This window comes from Pipra filicauda, unplaced genomic scaffold, assembly GCF_003945595.2.
Source record: "Pipra filicauda isolate LSUMZ 115617 unplaced genomic scaffold, ASM394559v2 scaffold46_size3722508_pilon, whole genome shotgun sequence".
In the NCBI taxonomy this organism is placed as follows: domain Eukaryota; kingdom Metazoa; phylum Chordata; class Aves; order Passeriformes; family Pipridae; genus Pipra; species Pipra filicauda.
In genome coordinates this window covers 1,729,892-1,747,716 of record NW_024104609.1, presented here as the reverse complement: position 1 = coordinate 1,747,716, position 17,825 = coordinate 1,729,892, and the positions used below count along the sequence as shown (strand labels likewise).

Below are 17,825 nucleotides of genomic sequence, written 5' to 3'. Positions count from 1 at the left end.
CTAACAAGAGAAGACTTGTAGTAGGCAACATTCTAAAATTAATCGGAGACTATTAAAATTAACTTTAGTTTGAAAACTTCCAGACAGCAGATACACCTACACCAAAAGTGGCAACTGACTGCTGAAGTCAGAAGATGGGCAATGGATTAAAGATGATTTTAAAAGACATTGTAACCAAGTTGTCTGCATAGACTTTGTGTTTCCATTTGTTAAAAACAAAAATAATGATTGATATTTCAGGATTTTCCTGTTTAAAAGACTTATTCAACTTAAATGGTCAGTCTTGGATTAAATATTACTTCTGTACACATATGATATGTTACACTTTAAAATGAAAAATAAAAGAACAGAGGGTTAGTATTCAGATTTAAACTCGCATTCCCAGTAATTCTTTCTAAAACCTTGTCCACATTTAAAGGACAAAGGAAGTGTGAGAGTGACAACATGGTAATTTAAATTGGAAGTTTTTCCAAGGTCTCCTTTTGGAAGGCAGCACTCTGTACAGAGCTCTCTATTGACCAAATCTATCGCAGTAGAGTAAAGATGAGGCCATTTTACTCTTGTACAAATCTAACTTTTCTGGATGAAATGATGAGAATACCGAACAAAAAAAGGAAATTCCTACTAAGATTCGCACATTGCCTTATGTGAGGCAAAAGCAACAATAAAATCTGTATGATCAAAATGTGCAGGAAATTTCCCAATCTCAGCCCAGCTGAGTCAAAACTTACCATTACACGAAGACTCTGTCCTGCTCTGCATTCCCCACTGCTTGGATATCCAGTCTCTGTATGTGGCCACTTCTTGTGTTACTCTAATTATTCTCCCTAATATACTGCAAAACAGGAAAAATACAAAACCATCAGCACAATTAATTTTTAAGACACACAAAAATATAAGCAATTAATGTCTGAGATTTAGACATGGAGAATTTACCTTTCTGTTTCGTTGTTAGGATAATATTTAGCTATTGGGGAAACTGCATGGCTCAGAACAACATAGGCATAATCAAAAGCCTGTTTCACTTGCATGGCACCGTAGGAACTCCTCCCAACATCATTACCTTAAAATAAGAATATAAATAAATAAGATTGAAACTGTGGTTATCGCCTTTCAGACAGGAGACAGCAGCATTTTTTTTAAATTGCCTTTAAGTCCCAACTAACTGCAATTACCTGTCGTAGAACAGGATTACTGAAGCCTAAATATTTGAAAGAGCTTAGAAGATCTATAGACATTTACATGCACAAAAGTCCAAAACAGCAATTCTCTGGGTAAAAGTGGAATACATGAAGAAAAAAAATAAAATTAATAAATTACAAAAAATAATTAAAATCCTGTACTGCATATATTACATGTATAAAAGTAATGTCCTGGATGACATTTTTCTAGATCAGAAATGTGTTAACACTCTTCTTGAAACTGCCCCTGACTCGCCACTTCAGCAGCCACCTGTATTCCGAGTTTGTCTTGTGTTCCTACACATGAACAAGATGTTTCTGGTTGGTTCTTGGTGGTCATTCCATCTGTTCTCTATCTACAGATACACAGCTGTATATCTAATTCTTTGATTTAACTCCACTGGATTAAGGACTCCCCCAACCTTTCGTACTCCGTATGTGAAGTCTTGCTTTCTGAGGTTACCTGGCTGTAAGGGATCCTCAATATACAGCATTGATGGTCTGTAGCCATCCAGCATGCTTTTCTGCACTTCATCCTTGGCAACGTAAGAGCCACCATCCTTTATTCGGATTCCAGTCTTCAGATAATTGAAGTGACGTCCATATAATTCAAAAAACTCTATTAAAAGAACACCATAGTTGGCATTGGGCATACAGGCATCTTCCCTGGGATGCAGCTATTAAGAAGAGAGAAGAAAAAAATCATTTTCTTAAGACTTCAGGTTTCAAGTGCCTTTATGTGTCTTCTCTTTTTCACAGCAAACATGTCTAAATGCAGTAATAAAAATTAATAAAACATAATATATAAAGCTAATATGTCTAAATATAGTATTTTCTCTTGATAAAGCAGTTTTGCATCTTTAAATCAAGATGCTATAAAAACTTCTATAAACTAATTACCTCTTTAAAAAAAAGGCTGTCAAGCATTAACATTTTTGTATTTGAACTTTCAGTCAAGTAAGTGAACTTCCAGCACTAATGGCAGAGTTCTTGTGAAAAAGTAAAGATATGTGCACCTCACAAACCTGGGTCTGCAGTACAAATACAGGCTTCTCATGTGCACAGCTATACCCATGGGTCCCTCTGCTGTTAAAGTATGCAGCCTGAGAAACTATGAACAAAACCAGCTCCTAGTTTTAACATAATAGAAAATATGACTTCTTTTCTTTTCCTTCTTGCAGGAGCAAATGGAAGTACTATTAGTCAATATAAGAAAAACTGGGGTTGGGAGAGATTTCAGTTTCTCTTAAAAAGATACGTCTGTTGCCTTAATTTCATTTGTGCTCAGCAGGCAACTGCAATAGCATTAGGCAAACTCTGAGCTCCAGTTCCAGGCTCAGGTTTAAAAGTAACTACAATCTGGAAAAGTACAGACTTACACTTACAGACCCACAGTTATACAGTTACATTTAGTTCAGGAAGAAGAATGAGGCTGATACAGCCAGAAATCACTACTTCGTATTTCTACAGTATTTTCTTCCCTCAGGCACAACAATATAGATTTAGCTCATGCATTTTGCCCTATTAGATTCAAGAGAAAGTTGTAAAACACATTTAGAAACCTAGACAAACAACCACAATTCCATTGCATTCATTAAAGCACGTACAGGGCACATGACCTGGAAATCAAGTGTTATAAAGGACAGCTGCAGGCAACACCAACCTTATGGAGCTTTTTCCAAATAAGTTACACAACATTCAATTTGGTTTAGGATGAATGTCAAGATCATAGGTATCAATATTGTATGTCAGTATCATGTGTATCAGTGCCTGCCACTGATACACCAACAGATGTTCTAAACATCTTTCAGACCAAAAGTAAGAAAGAACAGCAGATAGGTGGGATGTATCTATTGTTAAATGAAAAGGAGGTGCAAAACCACAAACACGATAGTTTAAATGATTAAATTTAAGGGTTGATCAAATTCCTTCTGAAGGTGATGTCCTTCTGCCCCAGTGGCACCCCCAGATTCCATGGAGCTTACCTGAAGGAAACTCACAGCCATTAAAAAAAGACTATAAGAACCGATTCCACCTGTAAATACTTCATTGAGGTCCCTCTGCAACAGGAACTGTTTCAATACTAAAACTAGAAATGGTAATACAGGATATTTCTGAAAGAGAAAAACACAGATGTTATGACACTGTGGTGCATGAATACAATGGATGCTAAGACAGCATATTGAAACTATCTGTTATATTCAGCCTTACAGCCATGTACAATTCTAAGTTATTATTTTTAGTAACAGGGGAGAAGCCAAGTGCTCTGCCTGTGATCAATACAGTTATTTACCTCTTCAACTCTGGTGGCAGATATTAACAACAGAAAAAAGATCATAAAGTAAGAATTATTTGGTTTGAATACATAAATACACTTGCTTTTCTCCTACAAATGAAAAGGATTGTAAAGGAAGAACTGTGGAGATATCCCACATCTGTAACAAAACTTTCCTGCTATGACTGTGGTGATAGACCAAAATAGGCTGAGATTTCTGTCCTGCAAGTACTTCAGATGCCCGGAGTTACAAAAAGCCCTTCAAAATTACTAAACTCAGATAACATTTTCAATGGAGCCAAATACTTACCTTTGGATACCCGGTCCTTTGATAGGTTTATCCACATGGATTCCCTTAGAGGTGTGCATACACTGCACATGCAGAGAACATGGACCCTTTGGACAGTAGTGGAGGCTATGCCTGCACTCTGTACACCCCCTCACAGGGGAGGGGCAAAAGAGGCTCAATAATATCACTTTTATGAACACAGAGCCAAAAAGTTCCTTAGTGTCAGAGATGAAATGTGGATCATGATGTCTGTGATTGCAGAAGATTACAGGGAAAGAAGAATTTTGCTAAGAACTTCTCTGCATGAGCCTTATGGTGAGTGTTGGGAGCCTTATTTAACCGAAGATCCCCAAATCCTTTTTTTGAACTATTAAGAACTTACAAGCCGAAGTGTTGAATTACAGTGTGTACCAAGATTCAAAGACAGGATTGTTCTCAGGAAACTGAATACTCAAAGAGAAATAGGCATTTCGAAGGCTAATACTGAATATGACACCTCAGTTAGACACTGAAAGTCATGTGGGACAAAATAAGACCCATGAGAATGCCCCGCACATGTTTTATGGAGAGTGCCTCAAGAACACCAGTGAAATCCCTTGGCAAGTACACGTCAGGATTTCTCCAAGTTAAACAAAGGACTCCCCACAGCAGCCATGTGCCACCTCCCCGCCACACCAGGCTCAGCTCAAGGCCAGTTCTGGGGTGGCACAGCTGCTCAGCCTTGGCTCAGGTTGCTGTGAAAACAGCTGTGTGGGAAAGCACTGTGTGGGAAGTCTTGTTGGGAGTCCCTCCACTTTGCTGGAGAGCTGCCTCCCATCTCAGTGGTTCCCCGTGCTGTCTGCCTGAGCCGCTGCTCCGCACTGGTGCGGATCCTGACCCTAAATCCTGACCCTAACCATGGACTAGGCGTCCTCAGCCTTGACATCCTCACTGGGGAGTTGTCTGTCAGGCACTGGCCAGGCTGTGAGCTTACCCCAAGTACTGTCACCAAACCTGCTCAGCAATTTGGGCCCTGTCCCACACCTGCCCAGCTGCCACAGACAGCTCCCACTCATTCCCTAAGGCACAGCCCCCTCTCGTCATGCCCTGACCCAAGGCCAAAGGGTTACAAATAACCCAGGCAACAGGAACACACTAATGCCTTTTTCTTTTTTCAAACACATAAAATGCCTGCAGGTTCTCATGAGAAGACTATCTCCTACCTTGAAATTCAGAAGCAAATAGGCAATTTTGGGAAAGTATGCACGGCTTTATGGACATGGTTAAAAATAAACTTGTATGTGGAGTGTAACAGAAATACAGTCCCTGCCTTGTGGCAGAAAACCAAACACGGACAGCCTGTCCACCACGAGGTAATGTGACAGTGTAAAAACTGAAGTCAGCTACCAAATTTCAGGTACCTCTGCTATGACAGAGATTCTGGGCACCTTCTTTCCCCAACAAGGAGCTACACAATACAACTTCTGTTCATCAGACTGAGGCTGAGAGACGAAAGGCCTCTGAACCCACCCCACCCTCTGACTCTGAGCGTGGGTGCAAGGGGCCTCACCAGCAGGGGCTCAAGCAGAAGATTCATAGACACGCAGAGGTGAGACTACGCAGAGAGGAAGTCAGATGATTCTACTAAATTTAAGGACAGAGATTTTTCTCCTGTGTCCTTCTACAGGTTAAAGAAACAGACACTGCACAAGCAAACTGAGCTACTTTCATACTTGCTACTAAACGCACATAAAGGAATTGAAGACTATCAAGTTGAATGCCATATGTTCCAACTCGTCAGCAATTAAAGATCTCCCCAAATTTAGAAGACTCAATGACATTATTAAAGCAGATGTATGTGATTTCTAACCTTTATGACTGAAAATAAAGTGCTTGCTTTATTCAGACTTATGGAGTTTTCTGAAGTATTACTTATCTAGCTACCAAAATATTTTTGATTCTCCTGCTGTCCAGTAGTTTGGTGAAAATAAAAAAACAGTCAGTAATAGAACAGTAATACCTAAGCACTTCAGTGAGACAACTGCACTTCAACTTCCCGAAACAGAATATGAAAATCCAAGAAAAATTATCTACTGCTTTTATGAAACATTTACTGTGAGTGCCCAATGCACTGTATAGGGGAAAGGAAGGAAAGGAAAATAGTGTAATGATACTTCAAAACTTTAAATACAAAAGCACATTAATCCTAACAAAATGATCCTATATATTAAACAAAAGTAACTGTAATGTACCTATTATACATGTACTACTGAATCTCTGAACACTAATTTAACTTATTCTATACATTAGCATTGTATGCCGAAACAATATTCAGTCCAGAACAAGATGATTCTTACTTCCTCAGAAATGTGTGGTTATTACTAATTTTAAGTTCAATGAACTTAAGAGCAGAACATTAAAAGAGCAGAACATTTAAGACAGAGATTAGTGCATTTTCCTTAATCATTGTACCATTAAGGCCACTCCATACTTTCTTTGTATATTTTAATATCATCATGCCTTTTAAGGCAATATGCCTAAACCTGCAGAACATCCCTCAGTAGTATCAGACAACAAAAAATAAGAGTGAAAGTGTATCTCTAGTAAGGATGCTGTCAAAGTAAAACAGGAAATAAAGTTAAGTTATCAAATAGTCAACTCTGTAGTTCTATTATAGTGTTGCCTAACCTTGATAAAATCTTTGATGAGCTGGGCTGCTTTAACTCCGTTCTGTACATTAAAGCTTATATCAACTTTTACTTCAGTGAAGGAATCTGTCAGTTTAATAATAGGTACCTGCAAAAAAAAAAGACAGGTTAAGTCAATACAGATTTCCAAGACACATTTGGCTTCATTTATTCTTAAATGCACCAGTAAAACTGAAATGTTTTATGAATTAGGCAGAGAAATCAGGACTCCTATTTATGAACTCACTCTCCTTGCCAATTTGTTTACTTAAACTTCACTTTTCTAACTCATGAACACTATTTTCAATTTATTGTTCTGTTGAACAGAACGCTTCACCTTCCATAATAAATTTTTGATTGGTTTGGGTCAGTAGCTGGTGCAGCAGCTCAGCTCTGGTGGGAACCACAGACACCAGGGGGAGACAAACTCTGAAGAAACACAGAGAAATGGTACCAGAGACTCCAGAACTGACACAACTCGTGTCACTGGGGTCATCACTCCCTCACCAAAACTGATTCAAACAACAAGCACAGAATACTGAGAGCATTCTGATGTATTGCCACCTGAGTGGTTGCCAAATTACCTTTCTCTACTAATAATAGCTATGAATTAGACACCTGGTAAAACCCAACACTCTTACATACTCTCAAAATTAGCAAAAGGTAGGAAATTATAACAATCCTATTCTGTGCATGACATACCATTACCTCTTTATGCAAGAATGTACATACTATTTTTATGTGAAAATTTATTTTGCCTGCTTACTTGCAAAAAGAAAAAATAAATAATTTACTTATGTAAAAACTCAGTCAGAAATTCATAACATTTAATCACATAAATTCACAACAATGACTAGTCTAATCTCTCTTAAAAGCAAGTGTATGTTGTGCATATGGGATACCAGATGACTTCCCCAACAGAAGAAATACTTGTTATTGCACTATCAATTATTTTTTCTGTAGTAAAAACCTTACTTAAAAAAGTTCTATTGGTTCTATTTCAAATTTAATATAAAAAAATAGTTTCTTCTTATAAAAATTCATTCTCTTCCCAAAGATCTATCTTTGATTTGAAATTTAGCTTCTAACAAGGAAATACCCTCTTCCCCCAAACTTACAGTTGCTTTATCTAAAACCTTTACTGAGTTTTCATCTGCTACATTGTGCTTTCTAAGAGCTTCTTCCAGGGTCCAAAGTGGTAATGCCTCCCATTTTCCAAAGACAACTAAATCAATATCACTGAAATGGGAAAAAAAAAATTATTCAAATTAAAAGACCAATACAGTTAAAATATAAACAACTGACATCTATACATCCCTAGAATAAAGCTGACAGAACGTAGCTTAACCCAATAACTAATTTGTAATTTTCTGAGGAAATGGGTGGGGATGAATTTTTACACTTGTGGAAATACAGAATATTACAGGTTACCAAGGGGAGGGGACAGATACACACACAAATCAATTGGGCTGAAAAGCCTAAGATTAGTCTCCTCAGGCCACACTGTGAGTAGTGAGGATCAGCTTCTCCAAAGTAATTCAGAGCAAGAAATGAACTTGTGAATCACCATCCTTGGGCTGTATTAACCAGTAATGCCAATTTAACAATCTGTCACTGAAAGGGCAAGTCCTGTTCCCCATCCTCTACTCCAAGATGCACAGCCCTGTCTCCTCCTTTGCTCTGGGTCTGGTGGTTGCCTAATCCACAGCAAATCAGTTCAATCTATCAATGGCTCCGGCAGAAACCTTCTTCATCCCCTCTTAATGAGCCCCCAAAACATTCTGAGGTAATTTCCTGCCTCTTTGCATCTCAAAGTTGGTTTTCTGGATGATCAGAGCACCAATGGGCACATGGCAAGCAGCTGTCCTGTTGTGCCAAGAACAGGGAGCAGGGAAAGGAAAACGTGGTGACTTTGACTTTCAGGAAGCAACAAGCTGTTAAATAAAAACAAACCACCTAATTAATTTCACTCATTAACTCAGCTCCTCGAAGAGGTGTCTCCATCCCACTACACTTCCTCCCTATGCACACACATTCATTTGACTACACCCTAATTCAGTCCCTGAACCCAAACTCAAAAGGTGGTTGGTGTCCCAGTCGAAGCCCATGAGGGCTACTGTGAGATCCTGAGCTTTTTCCTCTTTCCTCCCCTATTTCTTTGATTTCCCTGCTTGGTTTGGAACACAAAGGAGGTGAGCATGTAAACCTATGGTTATGCCAGCAGGACACTTCAGTGATACAGAAAACTGCATAACAGAAAACATAAAAATATTCAGGAATGCTTCCTCCCCCCCAGAGATTCTACAGGTCTGCTGATTCACAAACAACACTGCTTTAACCATCTCAAAGAAACTACATCTGCATTAGATGAACAAGCTCTTGCCAACAAGCAGTGCCGGCAGCAGTTCAGCCACAGACCATCTGTCTGACAAGGACAGCTTTCAGAAAACTATGTTCAAAACTAGCTTGGAGAGCAGGAAATGCTGCTGGACATTTCTAATCTAAATTAGTGTTAAACCCACTGCTGGACAGTTAATAAGAGGAGACCTTTTTCTGATGCACACCAAAACAGAAAAAGCAGCTCTGTTGCCACCCTGAGTATAGGTACTGCCTGCAAAAGAACACAGATCCAGCAGCTAAACAACTGCATGCACAAACCTTCAACATGAGCTTAAGTAAATGGATATAAGGCAAATTCTTGCACAGAGAAACAGGATTAAAAAAAACACTGTAGGTCTTCCTGAATCCCAGAGCCTGAAATCTAAACTAACTATACAGTTACTGACAGGTCGGGAAAACCCAGGGAGAAGAGAAGCTTTGATAGAAGGCAACAGTGAATTAATGACCAACACAAATGCAGGTTATTTTGAAAGTCTGGCAAGCACCGTCACAGGAATGTGTTCTTGTGGGTTTATGTACTGTTTGAAGTATCTGCATTTGTTCTTCCCAAGCAACCTCAGCTGAAACAAATACTGAAGTAAGGCAGTATATGAAATTAAACAGACAAAAGCGAAGCATTTTTGTTACATCAGTTTCAAAACAATCAAGCACAGTAAAAAACCTATCAGATAAGTGGATAGGAGTATCTCTCTTGCATTACCAGCATCAAATCAAATTTAATTAAGCCTATGTAAAATCAATGAACAAAAAAGGCCAAGAATGAGGGCAAATGTGAAAACAGTGAGTATTTGTACACCTAACTTCTGGCTTTTCAAACAGACACTGAGCAATTCAACTTCTCTGCAACTCCTGAGACTAAAGCAGGTGCTAAACCATCTCTCAGGTCCTTTCTTTAACAAAAAGAGATGAAATGACAACAAGGGTATCCATCGCCTGCAGTCAGTATTAGATGTCCTCACATTCCTGAAGTAGGAACTCGTTCAAGTATTATCCTCAAAATTATGCAGCCATCTAAGCCTTTCATTTCTATTTCTCTTTAATTGTTAAAAATACTTACCATTTCTACACAGAAGATACTATTGTCCCTGAGTAGTGATTTTTCTTTATGAAAATTAGTAACACATTTGGAAAAGGTAGGTGTTGACTATCGTACAGATTTCACAAAAGAAGACTGAAAGGAAAAAGCCAGTTCTGTATGTAATCTTTTCTCTTCAGTGCTAACACTAACAAGGTAATGTTAAAGGTTTCAGTGTAGTTATCTGTGGAGATAAAATTTAGCTTTTCTTTTAAAGCCAATCTCTTCTTTTGTTATTAATGAAGCCAAATCACAACATAAGCCTTTTCTGACCACGTGGTAATTCAGATCCTTTTCCTGATACATGCAAAATCTAAATAGTTGTGTTATAGTTAATATTATTTACTGTATTCCTTTACACTTTGCAGAAAACTAATATCTTAACACTTTCTTAATGTAACAAGTATCAACACATGTACACAGACACAAGGAGAGCGGATAAATCACCCCAGGGGTACAGTTTCAACAAGTCATCTTTTCTCTTGTACAGAATTTACACTGAAAAATTACTAACCTTGTAGGCAAATATAAACCAGTTTTAAAACTTCCAAATATCTGCACCTGAAACACAAGAAAAGGATATATATGAAAACAAATTTTCAGGCTTCAGAAGACAAACAAGTTCTATTAAGCTGCTCGTAAAGGCTGGCTATTGCTACCCTCCATTGGTAGATTTTGGTATTGCTGACAGGCACTTTGAACACTCCCATTAAAGCATTCATATCTTCAGTGTGTCATAAATGGCTGATCTCCATTGTTATTACCCATGAAACCCTAATAACTTTGACTTTTCTATTAAAAAAACTCCTTTATAATGTAAAAAATTGTCCTCATGACCAAATTTGGCAAAAACCCAGAACCCACAAGATTTCGAAACACTTAAGGATGACAGAACATTTTAAAAAAACAGCAACAGCTCAATTTGGTTTTTGCTTTCATATCTCAAAGGATACCCTTCTGTTTTTAAGTATTTTCTAAGTTTAGGTCTGATGTATTTCCATTGGAAAAAAATTAATTATATCATAAGCCTTTTTTTTTCTGAATTACAAAGCAAGTAGCATAACTCTGTTTATTTCTGCTTAAGCAACAAACAGGTTTGTAAAGCTTCACGTCCCAAAGAATTACTTTATTATGCTGGATTTTTACTATCACTGGAGGTGTAAATCATCAGGTTTTCACTGTAAGCTGTCCAAAACCTCACTCTCATTACTTAGCCAAGCCTTGCGGGAGGTCGGACTCATGCGCTGAGTCTCAAAGGGGGGCTGGTGAGACTTCAAAGTAAAAATATCTACACATTTGGACTAATTTTCAACCAGACAGTCTTCTGATGTGTTTCCTGGAGCCACCTTATACAGACTTGAGTATTCTGCCTTAATGAGTCTCATACACTAGCTTGATTGCCACCTATTTGGATGTCAAGTGACCCACTTTTTATATTTTTCCCCTTCAGGATAAGAAAAAGGGGGAGACAGGAAGAGATGATGTTTTGCAAGCGTCTTAATACTTCAGTAGACTAAGAAGTAGTTTGAGTGCTTCTTCTGTTTTTTTCAATCACTTCGTTCTTTTTACCCGCTCATCCCACTCCCAATAAAAAGTACATACACAATTTAATTTTGAAAGTTCATAGCTTCTCAAACCAGTAAAGACTGCAAGAGATGCCATAGAACGAGCATCAATATTGTACTAGATCTTAACAAAAGCATAAGGGCATCACAAAGCTAAGACTAATAATAATCATCACTATTATTAATCCAGAATAATAATAAAAGCACCCCCTATGAAACAGGGTTCAGTCAAACCAGGATTTATTTGGCCACCAAAAACATCAGAAAATTGCTTTTGCACAATAAAATGACCACTGGTGGGTTCAGAAAAAACTAAATGTGCTTTCACATTATCAAACAAAACAGTGTGTTCAGCTGAACAGCAAAGAGAGCCTTTACTGAATAAACAACCCTGAAAGTATTCATAAACTTACTGATACAACATATATGACCTTTACTGAAAGGAATGAGACAACATCTGCTCTTGTACAATAATTCAGAGTATGAGAAACACTGAACAATTCTAAAAGAAACCCACACCCACACTTCAACCTCTCTCTCTCACAAAATCTGTAAAGATAAAAGAGGAAGAATGGGGAAATCAGAACACAGATTATAAAGGATTTTGATTTATTATCAATTTGGAATTTAAACTGTTGAAGCTCTGTAGCCATGCAGGCATTTAAGGTATCCCAAATACAGGACTCTATTATGGCTTGAGATGTGAGCATTAGTTTTTGTGGTGTGCCAACACTGCTGGTCATATTTTTATTCTACATGGACAGAGATATGGATTTGCACTCATAAGGTAACTTCACACTTCACAGTACTGCAATGACTCCTCCATGTTATTGTTACTATTTCTCCCACATTTCTGCGAACTTGTTCATATTAAATTCCAAAGTTCTCAAAGGAGTTTTAATTACAGTATGTGCCCAAATACGTGCTCACTATGCACAACAGAACTCAGAAACCCACAAAAGCTTGGTAAATCCTTGTTACCAAAATACCTCTGTCAAAAACACCATAGCCAATTTAATTTCCCTTCCTTCTACGTCATTAAGTAGAATTTCTGAGGTTTGTTGAACTAAACAGAGTTCATCTTCCTGCTTTCATTCCATCATAGTATTTTCATAACTGAAGTGCATGAAGTATGCAACATTACCTCTTTTCAGATCTATGAGGTCACACAGACATGAAGCTGGGGACACTCTAGCAAATATATCCTAAATTCCACTGTGTAAGTATTTATTTGTTCAACAGTCAAATTTGCATATTCAACTGGTCAAAAATCTTTGTCTTAAAATGTTTTCATTTAATGTTTTGGGATGTTTGGTTTCAGCGTAATTAAAGCATTTCTTATGGTCAGAGCCTTGCTGATGCCAAGAACAGTTCTCACTTACTAGGAATGTTTCCTTCTAAGCACATTCCCTTGAGTAAGAGAGCAAATGACACAATTGCTAACTTCTATAAATAAAGTTACAGTTTAGGGTACCTAGTTTTACCCCCCTCCATCTGCTTTTTCAGCCTTTTCCTAAGTGGAACAGGAGAGGGGAAAAAAAAAAAGTACGTGCTCAGGCACATTCCACATTTCTCTGTGGAAGTCTGATTTCCCTTTTCTTGGTATCTGATTTTTAAAGACTATGTCTTACCTATGTGTTTAGTGAGAAACTACAAACTAAATGTGTATGTTTAACTTACAAGTTTATTTTAGCTGGTTTGGCTTCATCTATGACTCAAAATGAACAGCTTAAACATTAACTCATCACTTTACACTACAGCTAAGGCTGAGGACATTGAACCAGATAACACTCCACCTTCTCAGAGCATGTACTCAAAACCTGAATCTTAGAAGTAGCTAAACCAACACAGATTACCAAAAGGTTAGTGATTAACCCAAAGGACTGAAAAATTACAAGAGACTGTCAAAGTTGAACACAGTTGAGTTCAGCAGTTCAGTTCCCAAGCTGATCTGATAAAGTAAGTGTTAGAAAAATAACAGCACAGTAACTTCCAAATTATAACCCGGCAATCTGTTGTCACTGTTCAGTTCCCTTCTAGCCTCCAGAAAATGGAAGGACACACAAAAGGAGAATTCCTCCTCAATGTAACAACTGCAGACAAAGTGCAGTTGGGCTTTGAAGAACAGTTACTGACTTGAGAAAACGGGAACTGGCACACTCTCACTCTCTAACATTTTCAAGCACAGCAGAGAAAGACAGTCCTGGCAGTTTTAACTGGCGCTAATTGAAAAATGAACTTCAGTTTTCAACTACACAGTGTGTGCTTCCTCTCGGCCACATTACAGCTCAGCCCAGTGGTCAGCTGTGTCCTGTGGTAAGGCTTGTAAACTGTTTCCCCTTCTTAAATAGGTTGTGGCAACACAAATGTTTCAGTAGCTTAAAGAAAAACTATTTTCTCAAGGCCCCAAATACATATATATATATATAGGCACACATACATATATGTAAAAAATTATTTTTAATACAAAAGACTTAACTTTGACAGATCAAGCTTGTCCTACAAACGGAGTATCTCTGTAAGCATTAAGTTTTGTGCCTCATTCAAAGTGCGAGCAGTAACCAAGAGAGAACCCCTGGTAATAAATCCACACACCCCACTGCACTAGTTAAGTCTGCGGCACACAGACTTGCCTAGGAAATAGGAAATCTTCCCTAGGCTGAAGCAACCAGTGATTTTGGTGAAATCCCTTCCTACAAGGCACTAGAAGGGTGTATCACAGCATGCAGTTTCATACCCACACTGTTTCCTATACTATGGCCCGTCAGACTGGCAGCCCACTGCTCCTAGTCTTGATTAGGGTCTGCCTCACTGTTTCACTGGGTTAAGGAGAGCTGTACAACACCGATGACACGTGCTGAAGTCTCTTACACAGTTTCCATGGAAAGCTTACTGATTGTGCTCAAAATTCCCAGATACAGGTAGTAATGCCTCCACCAATTCCCTCTAACTGTGCAAAGGCAGCTATCACTGAGTGGAGAGTGCTCCTTCATAGGATACCTTACTGACACATTGTAACAACAAACACCTCGACAATGTGAGTACATTTTACACACAAAACCACACACCACATACATAGGGCTTATACAGAATTCATATTCTGTCATATTCTGCCAATTTCTAGAAACACATTCCAAAAAAACAGGTTAAGAAGACTTGAAATGAACCGGGGATTTAAGTCACTCATGTCAAAATATTATCTTTTACTGTAGCAGGATCAAAGAGCATTCCTTATACTAGAGATTCTGCTGTCTGAATTTGGTTTGCTATTCTGGCTCACAAGCCCTTATTTTCAGCTACTGTTATCTACAAATAGATGAATACAGCTACAAATCTGCATTCTGGAAATGAACACCATATTAGTTAGAGGAATACAATTAAACTAGATTCAATTATGCCAGAAATCCAACTGTGTCCCCATAAAATCATATTGACTTGTAAAAGCAACTTCTCTGTCTTCTCTTTAATCCAACCTTAGCGAAAAATGCTTAGCTCTGCACAGGAGAAACACTTGTTTCAAATGAGCAAGTACTACCAAAACCCATCTTCAGTGGGAGGTGTTACAGATTGTAAACGCAATACACAGATCCACAGATTTGTTTCTTCCTACACAGAAACTCCTGGCTTTTTTAAATTTGTCAGATATGCAAATTTAATTTAACTGTCCATTAAATATACCATGGTCTATGTAATGGGGCATTTCTGGTATTCCACTTTAACAGATTTATTTAAGACTGCAGGGTCTTTGGACTAGAAGCCCTGCTACTAGTGAAGACAGGAGTTTCAGAAGATTTTTTTTTTTAAATAAAATACATGCATGCATGTCTGATATGTTCCCATTAATCTTAGTAAATAAATATTCATGAGACAGAATGCTGCCACACCTTATGCCCTTTTTGTGACTACAGCAGGACTAACTTGTCTTTGGTCCTATGTGTGATAGAAAATGTTAACCCGTATTATTCTAGAAAGAAAGATCAGCTCTCTCATTTGACCAGAAGTCTTTTTGTGGTTTTTGGTTTTCTTAACATGGAAAAATAAACTGTATTTTCAGTATTCAATATTTCATGAAGTAAACAGGCACAAAATGTTGTTTTTATAAATTAACAAATAAAACAGTGTCCTACTCACATCTGCATTAGGCCAGAGCTCTTTGATAACGTTTTCTATTCTGGTCACCACTTCCATCCGCATTCTTTCTTCTTCAGGTCTGGGAGACATATACTTATAAAAGTCAATGATTTCCTCATGAAGACTAAGAAAGAAAAGAAAAAAAGAACAAAACGTCAGGAAAAAACCCACAGGCGAATGAAATACCAACTACTGTAATCAAATATGCTTTTTAAGCTCCTAGTTCCCAATTTCCTCAAGGGGTAGTTTTAGAGCAGCATGCAATTAAAAAAAAAAAATCCACATTCACACTTCTTAGTGTTTCGTTTCACGTTAGCGTCTCATACCAACAGGTCAATACTGCACTTCATTTGCTAAAAGCGTGGAAGCAAATCTAAATCCAAGTGCCTCCAATTCACATTGAAAGTCACACTCTATTTTAATGCCAGCGTAACACAGAAATGGTTCAGTCCTCAACTGCGACTGCAGCTGTAAGCTCTGAGTACACACTTCACAAAAATTTAAACAGGAGGTTTTTAGCCAACACTTCCTAGTCAGCCCCTTGGCACCAGCCAGGGAGTTTCAGGCAGCAGTCTGTATTCAGCACCACACTTGCAAAAGTTGTCAGTAATTGTGCCAGTACCAGAGCTAGAAAAACTGCTTCTTTATCTGCTCGCAGAACTCACATAAACTAAAAATGCACTCTCCCTCCATAACCCCAGAAAATAAGTAGTACACATGCAGCAGCGGTGGCTCAGAAGAATAAGTGACTGACAGACAGTTAACCCATATATAGTTTACTCTATTACATGTGCTTCTCGCAGTCAGTAAGTTATGTTTAGCTTGCCTATGATGAGAACTAAAATAAAAATGTCTTCATACAGTGCTACAAATTTCTGTGCTCCTGTAGTACCATAAACACATCATCATCTTGACAAATAATGTAATTCCAGTCACAGGGTAACTACATTAATTTCATTTGTTTCTTGCAATGACCACTACAGTAATAGCTAGTTATCTTTAAAAACGTGCTGTTTCTAGTTACCAAGTACAACTGCATCTCTCACCAAAGCTCCGAGGGACCATCAGAAGAGATCCATTTATTAAGAGCAAGCTGAGACAGGGAATCTAATACTTCCCCACTGCACACACACCTAAATAAATGAAACATTAATAACTGAAGTTGTATACAGGCGTCAACAAAACTGATTAAAAAATCTGACAGTTGTATTTAACAGAGTCAGGGTAGGGAAAGAACTCAAACCACCTGCATTAAGTTCTTCAATACTGCAGAGCTATGAACAACACAAACTTCTCTCCCCACAAACACCCCTCCCAGTTAGGGGAATAGTCACAAAAGCCTGGCAACTTGTGGTGGCCACCATGACAGCTCTGTATAGACAATTTCCTCTGACAGAGGAAATTTCTTACCTCCTTCCACAGCTGCTTTCTTGCTTTTCCTTGGAAACTTATACCCCAAAGTTAAAGTGCACACTCCAAACCACCACTGCAATCCCTTACACCACACTGACTACTCTGCCTTCAGCTTTTCAGACATCTCCTGTTCTTCTACTCTTCACTGCTATTCCACATGTTGGCACTTGAACTTTCTTACAGCTATCTTCCCAGTGCAAGTACTGGATTCAGGTGAGAAGCATGTGATAAAGGACAACTTGAGCACTCCAATGACCAAGTTCACTCTCTGTCCTCACTGCCAGTCACACGTACTGAATTCAATTTAGTTTCCACATGCTTGACCATTAAGCTAGCATTCAAAACCATAAGCAACAAGGAAAGCAGTCAAAAAAACAATAATTAAACTCTTGAAAATACAAATTATTTTTCAACTGAAATTTGGAGAACCAGCTTACAGGAAGACCTGGGAGTTAGATCTGTCTTTTTGGGCTACACAGTGGGGAATTGATCAAGAAACACAGCCCCACTTCTGCTTCTTTTCCTCTGGACTAGCTGGAAAGACTGGTTACATCCACAAGGCACATGATTTGCCCCAGAGCAGTGTTTTTAGTAAGGACTGAATGCACATGTGCACTGAGACATGAGGAGTGACACCGTGTTCTCTGAGGGCACTGAATGGCATGAGACATGCTGGGATGATATCAAGGGACTATCCCTGGGGAGAAATTCATGTATGATACAGCACAAATCCATACTGCCCGTCATTAGTGGGCCCAGCTGCTCTTAGGCTTCTGCTTTACAGGAGTTAATTGTTCCCCTGTCCCATCAGGGAACTTGGAAAGAACAAG

General features: G+C 38.4%; 1 protein-coding gene across 1 annotated transcript in view; it reads right to left on the bottom strand.

Moving 5' to 3' along the window:
* Positions 1-17,825, bottom strand: part of TENT4B (terminal nucleotidyltransferase 4B) — a 42,291-nt gene that overhangs the window by 6,031 nt on the left and 18,435 nt on the right. The window contains exons 2-9 of the mRNA XM_027732522.2: positions 15,583-15,706; positions 10,401-10,447; positions 7,530-7,650; positions 6,413-6,520; positions 3,167-3,295; positions 1,645-1,858; positions 937-1,063; positions 732-835 (exon numbers count right to left, since the gene is read on the bottom strand). Coding sequence (XP_027588323.1) covers positions 732-835; positions 937-1,063; positions 1,645-1,858; positions 3,167-3,295; positions 6,413-6,520; positions 7,530-7,650; positions 10,401-10,447; positions 15,583-15,706 — 974 coding nt within the window. The remainder of the gene's footprint in view (positions 1-731; positions 836-936; positions 1,064-1,644; positions 1,859-3,166; positions 3,296-6,412; positions 6,521-7,529; positions 7,651-10,400; positions 10,448-15,582; positions 15,707-17,825) is intronic.